Here is a 19,982-nt window from a genome sequence, read left to right as displayed (position 1 = left end):
ATAAGCATAATGGGAATTTCCTTTTTATTTGGAATTCAACTGCAAGTATTCATTCAAATTGATAGTAAATTTTTGTGCGTTTCACGTCCCTTCCATATTTGAATATTGAGCCCATCTGAGGTGTTTGAGAAGGGAAAGAGAGAGAGAGAAACAGCATGCGCTTAAGGCAGAGAGAACAAATGTGAACACACTGGAATGAAAATAACTTGGATTTCATTGTTGAACTTAAAAGGTGTGCTGTATTATAGGTCATCTCTCTATAAACGCTATAGAACACACTCAGACTTCTGTAATGTTGAGAATGAATTAAATCAGAAAAGGAATCTCTCTGAATGAAACATCACAGAAGTTTTTGAAACCATAGAATTATTGTCAAATGACCACAGTTCCCTGCTGGTACTGCCACAGTGGGTTTGTTGAGTCTTTATCCAAGTTAGTTTGGTATTAAATGGCTGAAGATATGAGAGGTAGAGATGGAGATGTGATTGTGAGAGTGATAGCAAGAGTGAGAGTGATAGTGAGAAACAGAGAGAGAGGAGAGAGAATGAATGAATGAATGAATATCCGTGTTTGTGTAATAAAGGAAGGTGTGAAAAGTATTTTCATTTCAGGCTGGTAGTCAGTAGACCTGAGTTCTGCTTCAGTCTCTGACCTGAACTTGGCAGGCACCTAACCTCTTTGTGCCCTTGTTTTCTTATCTGTCAAATAGGGATAATAGTAACATCTGTTCTACCTACTGCACAGGTTTGTGGCAAGAAAGAATAAAATGAAATGTTAGATGTGGAATTATTTTGAAAGCATGAATTACTCTCTGCCGATAAAAGGTCATATTATCCAAATATAACATTCTTACTGTTGCAGAATTAGAGCTAGGTGAGAAGAACATTTGCTTTTGAATTTTATAATGGGGATAATTATTCAGATTGTCAATACAATTTAGTATTGTGGGCTTAGAAGTCAAACAGTGTAGGAGAGTGTGGGCTTAGAAGTCAAATGAATTTATCCTTAAATCTTGGCTCTTCCTGTCACTAGCTGGGCAACACTGGGCTGTTATATAACTGCCCTGAGCCTCAATTCCACCTTGGCAAAGTTAGGGAGTCATTGTGAGACTTAAGTGAGGTAATGCTTTCTTTGTACATTGCTGAACACAGAGTAACCACTTAATAAATATTAGTAGTAGTGAGTTGCTATGAGTTGGAATCGACTTGATGGCAACAGTGTTTTTTTTTTTTAGTACTACTGCTATGATGATGACTCATGTTGTTGTTATTTTAGGGTTAATTTTTGGTTAAGAAGCGTGGAAACCACAGAGCTTTTACAACTAGAAACATGATTTTTTTTTTTTAAATATTTTAGTCATCTTAAAAATTTCTCAATACGTATACCATCTCCCTTCAGGCAGACTCAGTGTCTGATGTATTAAAGCCTACTAATGCAAAATAGGCTGTTTGGAGAAGAAACTTAACCAAATTCATCAGAGTAGATGATCTGCCATTTGAGACGCATAGGTCACTAACGTAGCTAAGTCTGGCTGTAATTTTCTGGAAGCATCACCAGAGCGGAAATAATGAATTATCCAAGTCACCATTTTGAGCCAAGAGGAAGTATATACATTTAGGGGAAGATGGAGAGGAGGCTGGTAGAGAAACATGTTATTTTCCTGCCATTTAATTCAAATAAATTTAAAGTGTAAGGTAATTTATCCAGAGATTAAATCTGAGAAACATCTGAACAATAGAATTCCTCTGAAATGATACATTTGATGATCAATCTTAAAATCAAGCCATTGCAGTAATTGAAATGACAGTGCATAACACATGATTATGGTGCAAGCTACTGGGTTTCAAGGGACTAGACAACGATGTCATGGCACCCAATCTGTGCCTTATAGTCAGGGTTGTCCAGGGTGGTAAGGAAGGTTCCTAATGTCTGTTCACATTGTTATCATGTTGACCTTTCTGGAAACAAATGAGTTCTAGGAGATACCAATTGTTTATACGTTTTGAAAGGTAAAAAAATTGCTTTGAAGTATTGAATTGCAATTGTGCATATAAATATATGAAAAATGTTTTTTTTTTTCCCCTAAACATTACTCTTTATTGAAGTTTAGGTATTTGAACTTCAGAAATAGAGCTACTTAGTATTGTTCCTAGAAATAATAATAAGAGTATTAGTAAAGAGGAGAATGAGTAAATGATGATCTGAGTGACATTTAGGCAAACAAATATTTTATGTGCTAAACATCTTCCCTTTGCCCTAATCATTGGTTTCCTTTAGAGTTAAGATATCTAAATTTCATTTAGATACTCATCTGTTTCAATATTACAGGTAAAAAGTTAGACGATAAATGGCACCTGGGAAATTTTTGCAATGTATGTAATAAACAAAGAATTAAGGTCATTTTGTGTGTCAACTTTAAGACAACTGGTCACCTAAGAACTATGTTGCTATCTTATATTTTGGCCCAGTGATTCCCATGTTTTATATGAAATACTGAGTGTAAATTGTGAATGCTACAAACAGGTTTGATTTCCTCATGATTGTTTTGCTGTAAGATTGGTGATAGCTATAACAGAGTTGGTTGATGTGAAAATTCAGTCTGAAAATTGAAGAATATTGGCCACAAGTTATATGGGATTAAAATTTATCTCTGAAAAACGTGGGCTGATTGATATTTCTTAGCTCTCAAACAGCTTATACCTGTACAGGGCATTCAGGAAATTTGTTTGGAAAGAAATGGGATCCACTGTTTGGGCAGCATCTTAACAGTTGTGGCAACAAGAGAACTACTCTGAGAGCCTTTCTTACTTATAGGTGATTAATCAAATGTTTCACAGCAGAAAGATGGCGTTATCCTGCTGCAGTGACTCCTGGGATTAGAAACCATTAAGAGGCCCTGCAACGACTGTATCTGAGTGAAAGAGCTATGAACTATCAATGAGAATTTGAACTTCTGAGTTCCGAGTTGCACAGACTGTGGCGTAGACCAAAGTGACCTTAAAACTGCCCTCATTGCTCCTCCTGATATGTGAGCCCCAATGCCATTAAGAGTAAAAGTGATTTAGTGAAGGTTTTTAAACCTTATTTATTTATTTAGTCAAAAAGTTGATTATAGACATTTCTGTAGTACATTTTTTAAGTTGCTTCAGCTAATGTCCATTTTTAGTAATATCTTAATAGCTTTGATCCTTTTTTTTTTGAAGTTCCTGGAAGTCTTTGTAAGACCAAGGGATCAGATATTAATTCTCACATTTCTGGCATATTTACTATTGCCTGACATGTGATTAAGTGGGAAACTAATCTAAAATAAAGGTGTGAGTGGAGAGTGGATAGACTTTTAGGCCTCTGGTGATAGCTTTTGAAATTGGAGATAAGGTCTAATTCTCTCCTAATGTAGGCGTTGCCTGAGAGTCAGTAATTTGAAGTCCAAATAAATGAAAAATTTATAAGACACTGGTTCCCAAGAGTTTCATTTACAAGAGTTCCTTAATAACATGACAATAATAGTTATGCTTTAATATCCATTAATTGATGAAAAACATGTTAGAAAACCTCCATTAATTCAGTAACATCTTAGAGTCAGTTTTATATTATTTATTCTTTACGCCTGATGTATTATCAGTAAATCATATCTCTTCTTATATTCCTTCACTAGCTTCCTATTGCCTTTAGAATAAAATAAATCTTTTTAGCACAGCCGTTAAGGCCTCTGTCTCCCTGTGTCCAAGACCAGGCCCCTCTCTCTGTGATTTCATTCTATCCCTTTCCTTCTTGCTCCAGCCACACAGGCCTTCTTTCTGATCCTTGAACAGAGCAAACTCATTTCAATCTCTGGACCTTTATGCTTACTCTTTCCTCTACGTAGAACGCTTTCTCCATGATCTCTGTGTGGTTGAATCCTATTGTCATGCAGCCCTCAGCTCAGAGAGACCTTCCTGAACACCCAGTTTGAACCAGCCTTCCTCATTCCTTGAAGTAACACTGTTGCTATTTAGATTTTGTTAGCCTACTATGGGAACCACAATATAGAACATGCTTTTTTGGGGAGTTGAGAAAACTAATGAGGATCTTATATTTAAAAAAATTAATATTAATTATTGTCGTCTGGTGGCCTTGAGTAGGTTCCAACTCATAACGACTCTATGTACAACAGAACGAAATACTGCCCGGTCCTGCACCACCCTCACAATCATTGCTATGTTTGAGCTCATTGTTGCAGGCACCGTGTCAATCCATCTGGGTGAGGGTCCTTCTCTTTTTTGCTGACCTTCTGCTTTACCAAGCATAATGTCCTTCTCCAGACACTGGTTCCTCTTGATATCATGTCCAAAGTATGAGATGTAGGCTTGCCATCCTCCTTTCTAAGGAGCATTCTGGCTGTACTTCTTCCAAGACAGACTTGTTTGTTCTTCTGGCAGTCCATGTTATATTCAGTATTCTTTGTCAACACTGTAATTCAAAGGCATCCATTCTTCTTTGGTCTTCCTTTTTCATTGTCCAGCGTTTGCATGCACATGAGACAGTTGAAAATACCATGGCTTGGGTCACATGCATCTTAGTCCTCAAAGTGACATCTTTGCTTTTCAACACTTCAGAGCAGTCTTTTGCAGCAGATTTGCCCAATGCAATGCGTCATTTGATTTGACTGCTTCTTACCTGGGTGTTGATTGTGGATCCAAGTAAGATGAAATCCTTGAGAACTTCAGTATTTTCTCTGTTTATCATGATGTAGTTTATTGGTCCGGTTGTGAACCTTTTTGTTTTCTTTATGTTGAGGTGTAATTCTTACTGAAGGCTATAGTTTTTTTTATCTTTATCATTAAGCGCTTCAAGTCCTCTTCACTTTCAGCAAGCAAGGTTGTGTCATCTGTATATCACAGGTTGTTAATTAGTCTTTCTCCAATCCTTATACTGTGTTCTTCTTCATATAGTCCAGCTACTCAGATTATTTTCTCAGCATACAGATTGAATAAATATGATGAAAGGATGCAGTGAATGTCTTAGACCATTTCTTCAGAGAAAAAAAGAAAAAGATTCGAAGAAGTGTTCTCTGAAGGCCCTGACTGGTTATATAATGTTGGAGCAAGTGGAGACTAATGAGAGTTGACCTAAGGTTCATAGCCTTCAATGGGAAAGGACTTAATGGAAAATTACATGATGAGGTAAGGTTTTAAGTTATTACTCACTGACAAGAACATCTTTTCCTTGTACTATACAGATGGTGCAAGATTTCCATGTTGCTGTGAGGGCAGAGGCACAGATTGTTTATGACATGTCATAAATACCTGTATGAAGGAGATAAATGTTATGACATAGGCCCTATACCAATCAGTTTGTTTTAAAGTGATACAAGGGAGTATACAGAAGCCTCTAGTTTGTTTCTGCAGAGACCAGGGATTAAATGTCCTCGAACTCAAATTAAATTTGACAAGCAAGAACACTGTGCAGCCCCCCTGAGGCACTCTTTGATAAGCACTTAGAAAATTTGGGTAATTCTAAGGGATTATGTTAGACCTCATTGTTTCATCTTATAAAACAGGCTAATAGTACTGTTTATGAGCAAGACAAAGTGGTTATCTTCAGTCGTCTTTGGACTGAGCTAATAATTTTCTTGGAAGAGGGCTTTATTTCCAATCTTGATGCATTTCTAGGATTTATATCTTTAATGGAACACTACAAATATGTCATGAAGGACAAGATATCATCTGTAGCTAAACAAGTCGAGATTCTGAGGTTGACAACATCCCTCCTTTATTATGTTAGAAACTATGAATCCATTGTATGGCCTCATTCTCTGACCTAAGGAAAAAAAAATAATATTTAATGAAGAGAGAATTTAAAGCAATTTGACTAAAATTAATTTCCTGAAGTTCAAATAAGCCCTGGTATTTGGAAAAATAATCCTAGAACAACAGACATAGGAGTCAGTGTGAAGGTGCTATTGGTGTTCTTCATGTCAGGGATGGTGAAGATAATTAACAAAGGCAATCTTATGAAAATCATGGATGGGGACAGTTTTATCATCTTTGGTTGAAAACTCAAGAGAAGCAACTCCTTGCCTCAGGAGAGTTAAAATTTTGGAAAGCAGTAGTTACCCGACTTCCTCCCACCACATAACACATACACACAAACATACAGCTAAAGAGCCCTGTCAAGCTCCAGTTAGTCTCACAAGAAGAATTTTTTAAATACAGCCAATTCTAAAGTTCTTGACTGTTGCTTCTCAATCACCATCTCTTTATTCATTAAAAATTCTTGCTATTAATATTTTAAAACAAGCTATATGGAAGAGAAGCTATTGAAAAGAGTAGTATTGAATATACCAATAATAGTCAACCAGTCATGGATTTAGTGAGCAATCAATTATATAGACATTTTATTTTTCCTCATAGCACAGTTACATTAATAATGTACTTGTAAAATTAAAGATTGTTCACTATAAAAAAGCATGCTTATTCTAGAAAATTTTGTAACTACAGGAAAGTCAGAAAGAAAAATCTAATTTTGTCACCCCAAGGCAACTGATGCCAAAATTTTATTTCCCTTTGATAATGTTTTAAGTCATAACTGTATACTCAGTTACTACCCGTCCCAGTACTACTACTGCAACTGATACTACTCCCACCTTTACCATCTACCATTTACTGAAAGTAACATATTGTCTCCAGCCTTCACATATAATCCCGTTAAGTTGGTATTTTTAAGATATCACTTTACAATTGATCAAATAGAAATTCAGAAAAGTTAGACAACCTGCTCAAGGTTTTTTAGGTGACAGGGTTAGGATTTGGACCCTAGGATTGGGATTGAAGATATATCTAACTTCAAAGCCTATTTTCTTTCCATTTCATCACAGATGTACTTTTCATTGTAAAAACAATTCTGTATTCTGTTTTTTTCACTTAACAGTGACATAAGAATTTCATACATGCCATTATCACTCTTCAAAAGCATAATTGTATTGTAGCATAACAATCCATTATAGAAGTATTTTTCATATTCATGAATTTTCAGTTGCTTTCATTTTTACATGAACTTCTTTATTACTTACGGAGCCCTGGTGGCGGAGTGGTTAAGAGCTCAGCTGCTAACCAAAAGGTCAGCAGTTCTATTCCATCCTCCTTGAAAACCCTATGGGGCAGTTCTGTTCTGTCTTATAGGGTTGCTATGAGTCGGAATTGACTCGGCAGCAACAGATTTTGTTTGTTCGTTTTAGTTATTACTTAAAAACAAATAATTAAAAAACATAATGTGTGATGGCTAGTCCAGTTAGATTGAAGTCTAGTTGAGAAGTTGTCCAGATATGTGGGTGGAGGTTTGGTCATATGCAATACTGCAGGCCATTTCTCTAAAAGCCACTTGCTAAGCATCTGTGGACATAGGCCAGTTTGTAGTCAAAAAAAAAAAAAAAATGTTTTTTAATTAAGACTGTTAATATGAAACTCCAAATGTTTTATTTCCATCCAATGTTCCTAAGATCTTTGCTTAATCCATATCCAGTTTCACCTCTACGTCTGTACTCCCACTGTGCTTGTCCTGACAGTATATATTTTGGTGTTTTTTCCACTTTGATTTTTATACTCTTAGAAAGTTGTTTGGAACTTCTTGTCCCAGAGAATCAATTCTCACCATCTTTTATGTCTTTTGGAAAACTTCCCCGTTAACCACTGAGTCCCAATAACAGTATTTGTAAATATGTTTCCCATTGACAGTTTGTATTTGAATCCCATCTCTAAATCATGTTGCATTTAAAACATATTGTTTTATAGAGTTTTATCTGTTTGGGTACCTTACTTCAAGCTACTTGAGGTACTGAGCATTCTCTAAAGAAGCATAAGGTGTGGATAAAGAACTATCACATTTCTGCCAGTTATTTCAAACAGCAAATTAAGAATCCAATTCTTACAATTATTTTTGTAAAAAATACTTCTTGAGCGCTCATATTATGACTAGCATTGTGATGATAAACACTGGGCATACAGTAGAGAACAAATTAAAAATGATCCCGGTCCTCATGGAGCATAAATTCTAGTGGAAGAGACACACAAGAATTAAGTAAAGAATTATGTTTTACTTTAATTGTACATAGTACATGTCTGATGTTCTATAAGATATAAACATAGTAAAAGTGCTTGTTCTATAAAAGATTTTTGTATCTTGTTCATATTTATTCTTTAACTAAATTATACATTTCAATTTAAAATGTTTATCTGCTGGCTTTCCTACAGCCTTTGTGGTTAAAAAACATTCTAAAAAATGGAGTTGTATGATTTTATTTTAAGTTCGTTGCTCATATATTCGTTAAATGATACTTAAAGGAAAATGTCTGAGTTCCTTTTTCAGCTGCCATGGAATTACTTTGTTCTTAGGTCTTTCAGAAAATTATTGGATTCCTAGCAAGAAAATGCATTTGTAGTATGCCAGAGCATTGTACGGCTCTGATAAACCTCACAGACTATTGAAAACCTTGTCAGACCTGCCAGTAAATCTTCCCTCTCTTGCTATAGGTCAAAGGATCTCATAAAGGAAGCCATCCTTGACAATGATTTCATGAAGAACTTGGAACTGTCCCAGATCCAGGAGATTGTGGATTGTATGTACCCGGTGGAGTATGGCAAAGACAGTTGCATCATCAAAGAAGGAGATGTGGGGTCACTGGTGTATGTCATGGAAGGTATGGTTTGTAACCCTGATCCTCTGACATTCAAATTTTCCCATTTCATCTTATCAGCCTGCACACAGATGGCAAAGTATTATGCGGGACAATTCCATTGTTCCTTCTTTTGTTGAGAAACAGTTTGAAAGGTGAAGTACTGCTTAGATACGGTGGTTGACTAATTGTATGAAGTGTTCATGTTGAGAATATTAATATCAGAATCCAGTATTTTTTCACACATGGGGAAAGGACAATAATGTGCAAGAAAAAATGCTGTTAATTAAGCAGAATAAAGCTGCATGCTATCAGATCATTGAGCAAGCTCATAAAGCTCCAAGGGAAGTTGAAGACCATTAGAAGTATTTTTGGTCAGGTAATCAAAGTGTCTTCAGCTCTACCCTTAACTTTCAATATAAGACTAGCTTTCCTGCTATGATGCTTCTGTAAAAAGAAAATGTTTTCACTGTTCGTTATGGGTATGATAGAGGCAGATCATAAGTGTTGAAGGGCATATTAGCTGCCTGATTAATGAGAGTGATAGCTTGTTTCATAAACCTTACTGAGACGAAAATAGAAACTGCTTTGAAGAAACTGAGGCTTGTCCTGGGTAAATATGTTTTATGCCTAGGTAAATTTTCAGAATGTTTATTTCTAGCCAGGAATTATAATAACATGTTTTCCCTTTGTGGGAAGAAAGAAGCCTGAAAGAAAGGGAGTTTAGAGATGTCTGCAATACAAGATAGTTGGCATACAACAATCACGTTTGGTTTATGTGGTAATTAGTGATTTGCCCAAGGTATTCATGGCAAAGTCTTTTAACTGCCGAGTTTATGTCATTAAAGTAAAGGGTGTTTTGGGCAAGTCACTCGACTTCTCTGAGTGTCACCTACACAGTTTGCGCAAAATAAGATACTATTTCTTTCTGCCAGTGGTTCTCAACTGGTGATGATTTTGGCCCCCAGGGAATGTTGGGCAGTTTGGCGTAGTCGTTAAGAGTTTGGCTGCTAACCAGAAGGTCAGCAGTGTGTATCCACCAGGGTCTCCTCGGAAATCCTGTGGGGCAGTTCTACTCTGTCCTGTAGGGTCGGAATCGACTAGATGGCAGTGGGTTTGGTTTTGATTTTGAAGACATTTTTGGTTGTCAAAACTGGGGAGGAGGGAATGCTACTGACATCCAGTGAGTAAAGGCCAGAGTTACTGCTCAGTTGAGCATTTGCCCACAACAAAGAATTATCTGGCTTAAAATGTCCTTAGTGCTGAGGTTGAAAAACCCTGCTTTCTGTCATCCTTACACTTTTATGTTGAAGTTAAAATGAGATAGTTGTATGAATGTGTAGTGTAAACTATAAAGCATTATAAAATAATATTGTTATTTCTTTTAAGTACTTGACGGTATATACGAAATATTCTTATATGTGTCATTCAGTTTAATTTTTCTCTGTAGTCTTTTTTTGAAGTACATAGGAACTTGCTTTTTAAGTATTAATTTCTATCAATTTTTTCTTTTATGGTTTTCACTGTTTGTATCAACCTTAGAAAGTTATTCTCCAGGCCCAAGGGGTATAAATATCCAGCTAGATTTTCTTCCGGTAAAAAACAAAACACAATAAACAGAAACATAAAACAAGATACACTTGGCAGAGAATTGCAAGGAAAGGAGATGAAATTATAGGGCAGGAGTTTATGTGGGTAGTGAGCAGTAAGGATGAGAAAATGGAAAAAATATATAGAGGCCAAGTACTGAGCATAAAGTATAGAGGCCAAATGTTAAGAACTACTAATAATTAGAAATCAAGTTTAAAGCACTTAGAGATTATATCAATGGCTTCATATGGTTTCCTTTTTTAGATGTTTTACTGGCAAGCATCTTTTTAATATCATAGCTAGTGTATAAAGGAAGATACACTTTTACTTTAGCTATTTCCAAATGCTCATTACATTATTCAGTTTGAGAAACCACAGTTTTGAAAACCTGTGGGTTCTGTTTTCCTTCATCTTAAATATATCTTACAAAACAGATTTCTACACAACCTTGTAATTTTTTTCTAAATAGGTAAGTTCTGTTTATCCATGTTGTGCCTGTTTTCTAGGACTTTTGATAACTACAAGTTTATTAGCTATGTTAGAAGAAGCTTGTACATAATAGTTAATATTTATTGAGTGTTTAGAACAATGCTCAACAAATAGATCATGCTTTCCTGAACACTTTCCATGTATAAAATTTATTCAATCCTGAAAACAATTCTGTAAAGTAGGGTTTATTATGCCCATTTTATAGATGAGGAATCTGAGGCCAGTGAGGTTGAGTAATTTGCCCAGATCTCCCAACTCGTTTATACTAGAGTCAGGATTTGAACCCAGGCAATCTGGATTCAGAGCTCGACTCTTAACTATAGGGCTATATTGCTTCCCTCGGTAGAGATCATTGTGTTAATGTTTTCCCCGTCACTGCTAATTTGAATGAATTTTATTTATTTTCTCTTTCTGCCAGATTGACTGAATAGCCAGTATCTTAATTATATTTTTTAAAAGAAGGTTCTAAATAGTATATCAATATTCAGAGTCACAGATTTTTCAATGATGCTGTTGATTGCCTTCAGTTAAGCTAAGTAAAATGACCGCAGTCTTATAAAATGATGCCAAAATCCTTAAGCTGTTATACTAAGCAGCTTAATGTAACTTTGGTAGATCTTGTGCTAATATCCTTATGTCAAAATAATTGAAAATAAAAACACCCTGTCATTTAAATTTTTATTAGTTTTAATTGAGGAAATGTTTCATTGTTTAATTAGTTTTTTATCAACAAATTTAATCTTCTGAAAATTTAGATGGAAATGTTGATAGAGACGAATTCTTTTTCATCTGCAAACATTAATATTTACAAAGAGACTACCAGGGCAACAATGGAAGAATAAGCTATAAAATATCTTTCACAAACTTGCTTACTATCAACACATTCAGCAAAACACCCGGGGAGTTCACAAGGAGAATCAGTCCAATTTTTCTGTCTCTCTTCAGGTAAATGAAGCGTTCTTCGTAAAAGCTTGTTCAGCATGTGCCTTAAGTCATTTCATTTTTAGCCTGGGCAGTGTCCCAAGTATTACTGCATACCTAAATGCCAAAGTTTCTCTTTGTTTTAACAAAAGAGAATGGTCATATTGTAAGATTTCACTAATTAGGATCACTGGGGAGAAATCAGCTGGGAGTAATGTAAGTGTATATTACATATTTTTAAGCAAAATGAGTTATGTTACTTTCAGATACAATTGCTGGCTAGTAAAGCTTCAGTTTCAAGTTTTGATAAGAGCGGTTTGAAATTAGCTTCTTGACATAGTGGTGTAAGTAGATTAGCTTGCTTAAGCTCTGTTTACATTGTAATTGTGTTCTCAAATACATAAATTACTCTTAAAGAATACTTGGAAACAATTTATTTTCTTAAACAAGGAGACCTTGGCCTTAATTATGATTTAACATTTGTTAACATTCTTGTGCTCTTGCCCCCTTTTTATCATAACCTTCAATTTCTCTCCATCCAAAATAAAAGAGATTCTGATTTAGTGGCTTAGAATTGGTGATTTTTTTATTCTTTGGGATTCTGGTCTAATAGATTGACATTGAATGTGTAATGTATATCTGCTAAAGAAATTGATTTACATAGGTGTACATATTTTGCACATATTCTGTGATATTTTATTATAGAAGCAGATAGATTACATTTTATTTAAATAAACAGTCAAGCCGTCTGTTTAGTATCCTTTGATGGTTGATTATTTTAAACTTTTTAAAGAAATAATCTATGTTTCTTTCATGAGGTGCTTATTAATGATAATAATTTTTATTAAGTACTTAAATGCCAGGTAATGTTTAATCACTTTATATGTAGTAAATTTTAAATTCTTACCACAGTCTTAAAAGGTCGGTATAATATTATCTACATGTTAATAGATGGGAAAACTGTTACATGGAGAGGTTAAATAACTAGGCCAGGATCACACAGTATGTTAAGAGGCAAATCTTGAAACTATGGCTCCAGAGTTTGCAAACCTAAGGACTGTACCATACTGCCTTTTCAAAGTACAGATTAGATGTACTGTAGTTACGTATTTATTATGTAGATCACAGCTTTGGAATCCCATAAAAGATAACACAGCATTACACTATAGAATACAAAAATGGCATGACTGTTTGCAAGAAGAAAAAATAAAATAAAATGTGAATAGAAATAGGTAAAAGAGAAAACAATCCAGGATGTTTTCTATAAATACCTGTTAGGCCTCTCTGCATCCTTGGAACATTGAACTACTTACTGACCTCTCTGTAGATCATCTAGCATCCATTCTTCTCCTATTCTTTTTTTTTTCTTATTGAAAGAATGGCTGTGATTTTGCTCAATTCTTGGTCTACCTCTGTGACCTTATTGCTTAGGATTAAACTCTGCCATGTACCTTGAAGGCACTGTTTTCCTGTTCACAATCAATAGCATTGATTTTTATTTTTTCCACACAGATTTTTTTTTAAAGGAGGAACAATTATTTCAACTTCTCACACATATCTTTTTGTTTATTTATTTTTATTGTGCTTTATGTGAAAGTTTACAGAGCCAATTAGTTTCTCATTAAACAATTAATACACCTAAAGTTTTGTGACATTGGTTACCAGCACCACGATGTGTCAACACTCTCCCCTTCTCGACCTTGGGTTCCCCATTTCCTTTTGTCCAGCTTTCCTGTCCCCTTCATTCTGGGCTGGTGTGTCCATTTAGTATTGTATACATGGTTGAACTGCGTCACACAAATCTTTCAGTGGGAGTTTTTGCATAATAACTCTAAGTAGGGTCTGTGGTGATTCACGTCAACTCTCAATGACTTGCCCCACATTTCTGTTGTTATTTCATTGAGATCTCACCCTTGTCTTCTGATCATCTGCTGCTTTTTCCAGTGATTTGATATCAAGTCTGCCTGTTATGCTGATGTTTTACACATTCATTCAACATGGATGTGAATTGGACTAGCCGCCATTGATAATGAACTTATACAGCTTCATACTGCAAGTTCTATTTCCCCTTGAGACATTTCTACTGTTGTTATATAATTAGATGATATAGTGAAAGCTGACATTCAAAGAGGGATTTGTGTAAAACTGAACATTAATGATGAGTCTCACCATGTCAGTTCGCATTCAAAACACTACCTGAGAATTTAAGGAAATTGAATGCATTTTCATATGAATTAGCTCTCTCAGTAAATTTAACATGAGAACCAGACCATTTTATTCTCCAAAACCAGGTGTTGCCTGTTGGCCTTATGAGTTTCTCATGTTAATCTGAAAGCCATCTTTAGAACAGTTGAAACGTGAATGCACTGAAAGTTCTTTTCATTGTTCTTCTCCAGGATTAAGTTTATACTGTTAATGTTAAAGAGCAAGCTTATGTATGACTTCTTTAAAAACAAACAACCTCCTCACATTTATTTATAAGAGATTACCTTGAGAGGTTACCTTAAATAAAGAGAAACTGGAAGTATTGAACGTGAATATTAGAATGTATTGGAATTCAATGGCAGAGACAGTGAGCTTAGATATTTAGATGACAGATTCAGAATCATGTTATTTTTGGAGTGCCAAACTTCAAAAAGGTGTTTAACATACTTGAGCAAATCCAAGAGAATGACATATATTTAAAAGAATTGACAGTATTTAATCTATAGATGGAAGGTTTAGGAGGAAAGGATAAATGTTTTTAAGTGCTGTAAACACTGTTACATGAAAAGGATATTATTCAGCATGAATCTATAAAACCAAAGAAGAAATGCAAGTTATAAGGAAATCTATCTATATTGGGTCAGTTTGAGAATCAATATTCTGTTCATTAATGAGCAGCCTGGTGTGATGGCAGGAACCCCATCTAAGGAAATATTCTAGTGGTGACTGCATAGCATCGGCAGATCAGTAAGGGGTTTCCTGTGGCTGAACCATAACACATTTCATATCCTTTCCCCAAACTCCAATATTCTCTGAATCTGTTGATCTGTGAACTAATGTTCTACAGGTTAGCTTTATAAGAAAACAAACAAAAAAACCCATTTCCATCGAGTCTATTCCATCGGGTAGATCTATCCCATAGGATTTCCAAGGCTTAAATCGTTACAGAAGCAGAATGCCACATCTTTTTGTGGGTTTGAACCGCCGCCTTTTGGTTAGCAGCCCTGTGCTCAACCACCGTGCCACAAGAAACCAGCCCTAAAAAGTTTTCCTGTTGAAAACCCACAGGCCTCTAGGAACCACACAGATTGGATTTCCCACTCATGTACTCTATCTGAAGACAAATCTGGGAAAAAGCAAGTTTGACTAGCTATAGAAGTCTTAAATCTGCTTTGTTTGGCTGCATAGAGTTTAGGAGTCCCTGAGTAGAGTCTAAAAGGTTGGTGGTTTGTAGAGTCCAAAAGGTTGGCAGTTTGAACCTATCCAGCTGCTCTGCAGGAGAAAGACCTGGTGATCTGCTTCTGTAAGGATTATAATCAAGAACACCCTATGGGGCAGTTCTGCTCAGTCACATGGGACCATTATGAGTCAAAACAGACTCCACAGCACCTAACAACAGCAGCAAGGAGCCCTGGGTGGTATAAACAGTTAACACTCTTGCTGCCAACCAAAAGATTGGTGGTTTGAGTCTACCCAGAAACACCTGTGAAGAAAGGCCTAGCAATCTACTGTTGAAAATCAGCCATTGAAAACCCTATGGAGCACAGTTCTACTCTGACACACTTGGGATCACCATGAGTTGGGAATCGACTCCAGGGCAACTAGTTTGGTTTTTTGGAATGTAGTTTAAACTAGAATCTTTGTTCTAGCACTTACAGATTGTGTATGAAATTTGATAGAGAATTAACTTTAATTGAACACCTCTTATATGCGACGTGCAGGTTTAGTTTTTAATATTTTTATTCTTGATATTAATGGAATCCTGCATGTATTCTTCTGCTGCTTAATTATTTTGTTCAGTATTATGTTTGTATAACCCAATTTTTTTGTCCATTATACTATTGATGATATTTGGGTTTTTTCTAGTTATTTTGCTCTTAAAAATTATGTCGGTATAAACAATGTTTATCATGTCTTCTGGTAAGCTTCTGCTGCAATTTTTCTAGCGTAGATACCAGAGGTGGAATTGCTGGCTTATATGCTATGTGAATCTTCAAATTTATTAGAAAACGCCAAATTGCTTTCCAAAGTAGTTTTGCCTGATTATCTTACCATTTGTACTGTCTAAATTCTCTGATTGCACCACATATTTTCAACAGTTTATACTGATAAACATTTACATTTTGGCAACTAGGAGGATATGAAATGATATTTCGTTGTGATTTTAATTTGCATTCCTCTGATTATTAATGTGGTTGAGAATCTTTTCATATGTTTCTTGGACATTTGTGTTTCTTCTGCGATGTGTGTTTTGTAATCTTCTGTCCATTTTTCTGTTGGTGGGTTCAATTTATATATTTTGGTGCTTAATTTCTGTCAGTTATATACATTGTAAATATATTCTCACATGTATGGCTTGTAACGTTTGTCTCTTTGTAATGTCTTCTGATGAACAGAAGTTCTTCGTTTTAATATAGCCAAATATATTAATCTTTCTCTTGGTTTATGCTTTTGATATCTTTGCAAGAAATCCTGAAAGGAACTATTTTTCATGCTTATAAACATGTATGTGTATGTCCATGAAGGTGTGTGCATATGTTAGACAATGAGATGTATCTGTAAAAGAGTATATCCACATTTATAATCCAAAGGAATGTTGTTCCTTTCAAAGTAGGAGGCTGTATACAGTTTTGCTTCCATGTTCTTTTATTTCCAACATATTTTAGGAATTCTTTGTAAATTGTCTTTATGGCTAGTAAATAAGCTTTTGAATACGCTTTCAATTTCTTTTCACTGTGAAGGTGATTTTATATTTGGAAATAATCACAAGTCATTTAATGAAAGATTCGATGAATAAGAGTAGGTGATTAAGCTAAGTAACACAGATTTTTGTGGGGTTTTTGGGGGGCTAAAGTATATAAGGATGTTTATATGTCACTATAAAGTAATGGCATTTATTATATAATTCAAGACGAATTGACCAAATCTTTTTATCAAGAACAGCAGTATTGAAAAACTGACCTATTTTGAAGAGTAGTGTTCTCAATACTCATTTGCTACTTCAGTCCTTGTGTAATTTTTCAAAATCACTTTATAGGTCTATTAATGTATAGTTCTCCATTTTCATTCTTAATTACTACTGGTGGAATTGTACTTATTATATTTGGAAGGAGAATATTGTGGCTTTTCTTAATTTTGAAGACTTCTGAAAAATAGAATAGAAATTTTCTGTGCTTTTTTTTAAACTGTTGTAGTTTAAGTGAAAGTTTACCTTTCAAATTAGTCTCTCATACAAAAATTTATACATGCATTGTTATGTGACCCTAATTGCTCTCCCTATACTGTGACAGCACACTCCTCCTCTCCACCCCTGATTTGCTTTTTTATTTTTGAGATGATAGTTGGAAAGCCAACAGTTTTTCAAAAAATTATTCTGAAATTGGTAAGGCAGATCATGGGTCATGCTAAGAAGCTGCGAGTATCTTGTTTTCTCTTAATATTACTGTATAACAGTTATGGATTTTATTTCTATGCTGATTCATTGTGCTAAAATATTACCTCTCTATTCTTTATTTTGAGAGAATTCCAAATTTGAATGTTTAAAAATGTATATCATTGGTGAAAGTTTAAAAAACACAGCTGAGAAAATGGGAAGAAAATGTGGATTAGTACTTTCTTGGCAAGAGTGTAATAACACATTGATTTCTTGCTAATGAGGTAAAATTTATTTTGCCCATCATTACATGAAAACTGTTGAGAAGTTTGCGTGCTGAACATTCAAAAAGGAGTTTAAAATTGCCGTGGGTTCATTTTCAAAAACACGTAGAAATATTTCTTCAGGGACCTTACAAGATTTCCAATGATTATTTTGCGTGTGTGTGGTGGTGGGGGGCGGTGCTGGATAGACTAATGCTTTTAACATCCATCTCTCTAATGAGAAATTCTTGAATGGTTAATAATCGTTTTAGTATACTCTCAAAGGACAGGACAGATAGGAGCTTCTGTGAAGCACAGTGAGGCTGCGTGGTGTGACTACCTGGCAACAGCCCACCCCACTCCCACAATAGAGAACATCAGAATTGGTCTCTAAGTCCTTATTGGAATTCTTCCATGACTCCACATTTGAGAAACACAGTCTGTAATTGCACATGCTTTATCTGAGCCCTGGTGGTGCAGAGGTTAAGCGCTTGGCTGCTAACTAACAGGTCGACGGGTTCTAGCCCACAAGCTGCTCCATGGGAGAAAGATGTGGCAGCCTTCTTCCGTTAAGATTGCAGCCTTGGAAACCCTATGGGGGCAGTTCTGCTCTGTCCTGTAAGGTCACAATGAGTCAGAATCTACTCGATGGTAATGGGTTTTATCTGAATCTAACTATTGTAGCTTTGGATGTCTATAGTCTAAGTTTGATCTTTATGTTTAGTTCCTTCTATAAACTCTTTTCTGACAAGAAAGTAGCGTAAAGATTTTGATCCTGATAGATGACTTAAAATGCTATTACAGTCAACTCCTGAGAATTCACATTTCATGCATATTTAAAATATCAAGGAATTGTCATTGAGTATATTTATATTAATGATTTATTTAGTATCATATTTTCTGCCTAATCTGCCCAACTTTTACCGAAGTGGATTGTTTTCTATGTATCACAAAGTCACTTCATATGGGAGCAAATACTTTTAAAACCAAACAGAATATTTACCTTCTATTTACTGTTGGCAGTCTTGTGTAACTTAACAAGAACTGTTAAGGTGCTCTGTGCACTTTATAGTATCAAAGCTAGTAAAATTACCCTGTTAATTTTTCAATAGGAAAGTCATGTTAAAAAACCATCTAGTGTAGGTGGCCAAACTCTTATGGAAGGTGGTTTTCCATTTCACAGTCACTTTTAAAGACAACTAAACTTTCCACAAAATCACGGCTGGTAGTCAATGTGTTTAAAATTTTCCTTCAAAAACTGATCCTTTGAAATTGAGTATTTGTTTCCTGTAATGTTTATTTCGACTCAACAGCAGTGGGTTTGGTTTGGTTTAGAGTTTATTTAATAGCTTATCACGATAACTTTCACTGAAAGCCATTCGCATACTGATCAAAGATTTTTTGTTTTGTTTTAGTTTTTATGGCTAGAAGAATATATTTCAGTATTACATTTTATATTTGGCTCATGTTTACAAAGCATAATTTTATGTTTCTCTTCTGTTACATTGCATTTTATATTGTTTTAGAATAATTAATACCTTCAGCAACATTTTTAACATAAGTTTATGCTGTGCCATACAGTTCACTCAATGATGGCGCATGCTCTCAAATTAAAGTCATTTATTAAACTTTGTAATATTTTGTTCCAAGATTTCCAGTGAAAAGATTTTTATTGACTCATCCTGTTGGAAATACATATACACACATATTTATACTTTATGCACGTGTATGTGTATATGAATTTGCATGAAGTTGACCCTTTCCAGAGTTCAGATTGTATTTCAGGGGTTGGGAGCTGGAGGTAATATCCTGTATAGGATGTTATCGATAGTTACGTTGAAATTTAAAAGAAAAACAGATGATTAATAACAGTTATTATAAGCATTGATGATAAGCCTCTCAAGTGATTTCAAAATTAATCTGCAAAGAAAAAAACACTTAGTTTGTAGAATTGTGAGCATCGTTTTGCATGGTATCCTCTTGAAAGAAAATTAAGATGACTTGTATGGAAAATCTTGAAATTTCTTCTCATTTAACATATTGAATTTAAATTATTTATTTTATACATCAGTTTTGGAGTTCAAAGGCACATGAAATAGCAAAGATGTTTTGGCAGATTTTTCTTTATATTGAGTATTGTGTTACACACATACCAAGTAGGCATTGCTGAACTGCCATGCTGTTCCTCACCTTATATATGGCATATTTCTGCAAAAGTAGAGAGGGACTTAGTGGTAAAGCAGAGCATGGATTTGACTGAGTGTTGTTCATAAATATTTGAAATTTTTGAATACCTCTCAACAACTGAGAATGAGAAGGAAAGTAGTTAATGAAACTCTTTTAAAAATATTAATAGTTTATTAGGATTCACTTATTAATTCATTTGATTATTTATTCACTCCTACATTCAACAAATACTGACTCAGTATTGACTGTGTCTCAGTTAACACTAGAGACAACATTGTGAACAAGACATACATAGTCCTTTCTC

At 34.9% G+C, this 19,982-nt stretch overlaps 1 protein-coding gene across 2 annotated transcripts in view; it reads left to right on the top strand.

Moving 5' to 3' along the window:
- LOC111822172 (cGMP-dependent protein kinase 1-like) overlaps window positions 1–19,982 on the top strand; it is a 464,706-nt gene that overhangs the window by 81,642 nt on the left and 363,082 nt on the right. For both annotated transcript variants that reach the window (XM_023739559.1, XM_023739551.1), the window contains exon 2: window positions 8,508–8,674. In XM_023739559.1, the coding sequence (XP_023595327.1) occupies window positions 8,508–8,674 (167 nt within the window). The remainder of the gene's footprint in view (window positions 1–8,507; window positions 8,675–19,982) is intronic.

Source organism: Trichechus manatus, unplaced genomic scaffold, assembly GCF_000243295.1.
Source record: "Trichechus manatus latirostris isolate Lorelei unplaced genomic scaffold, TriManLat1.0 scaffold00007, whole genome shotgun sequence".
In the NCBI taxonomy this organism is placed as follows: Eukaryota; Metazoa; Chordata; class Mammalia; order Sirenia; family Trichechidae; genus Trichechus; species Trichechus manatus.
The sequence above is the reverse complement of the archived record's forward strand: the minus strand, read 5'-3'. Positions and strand labels throughout refer to the sequence as shown.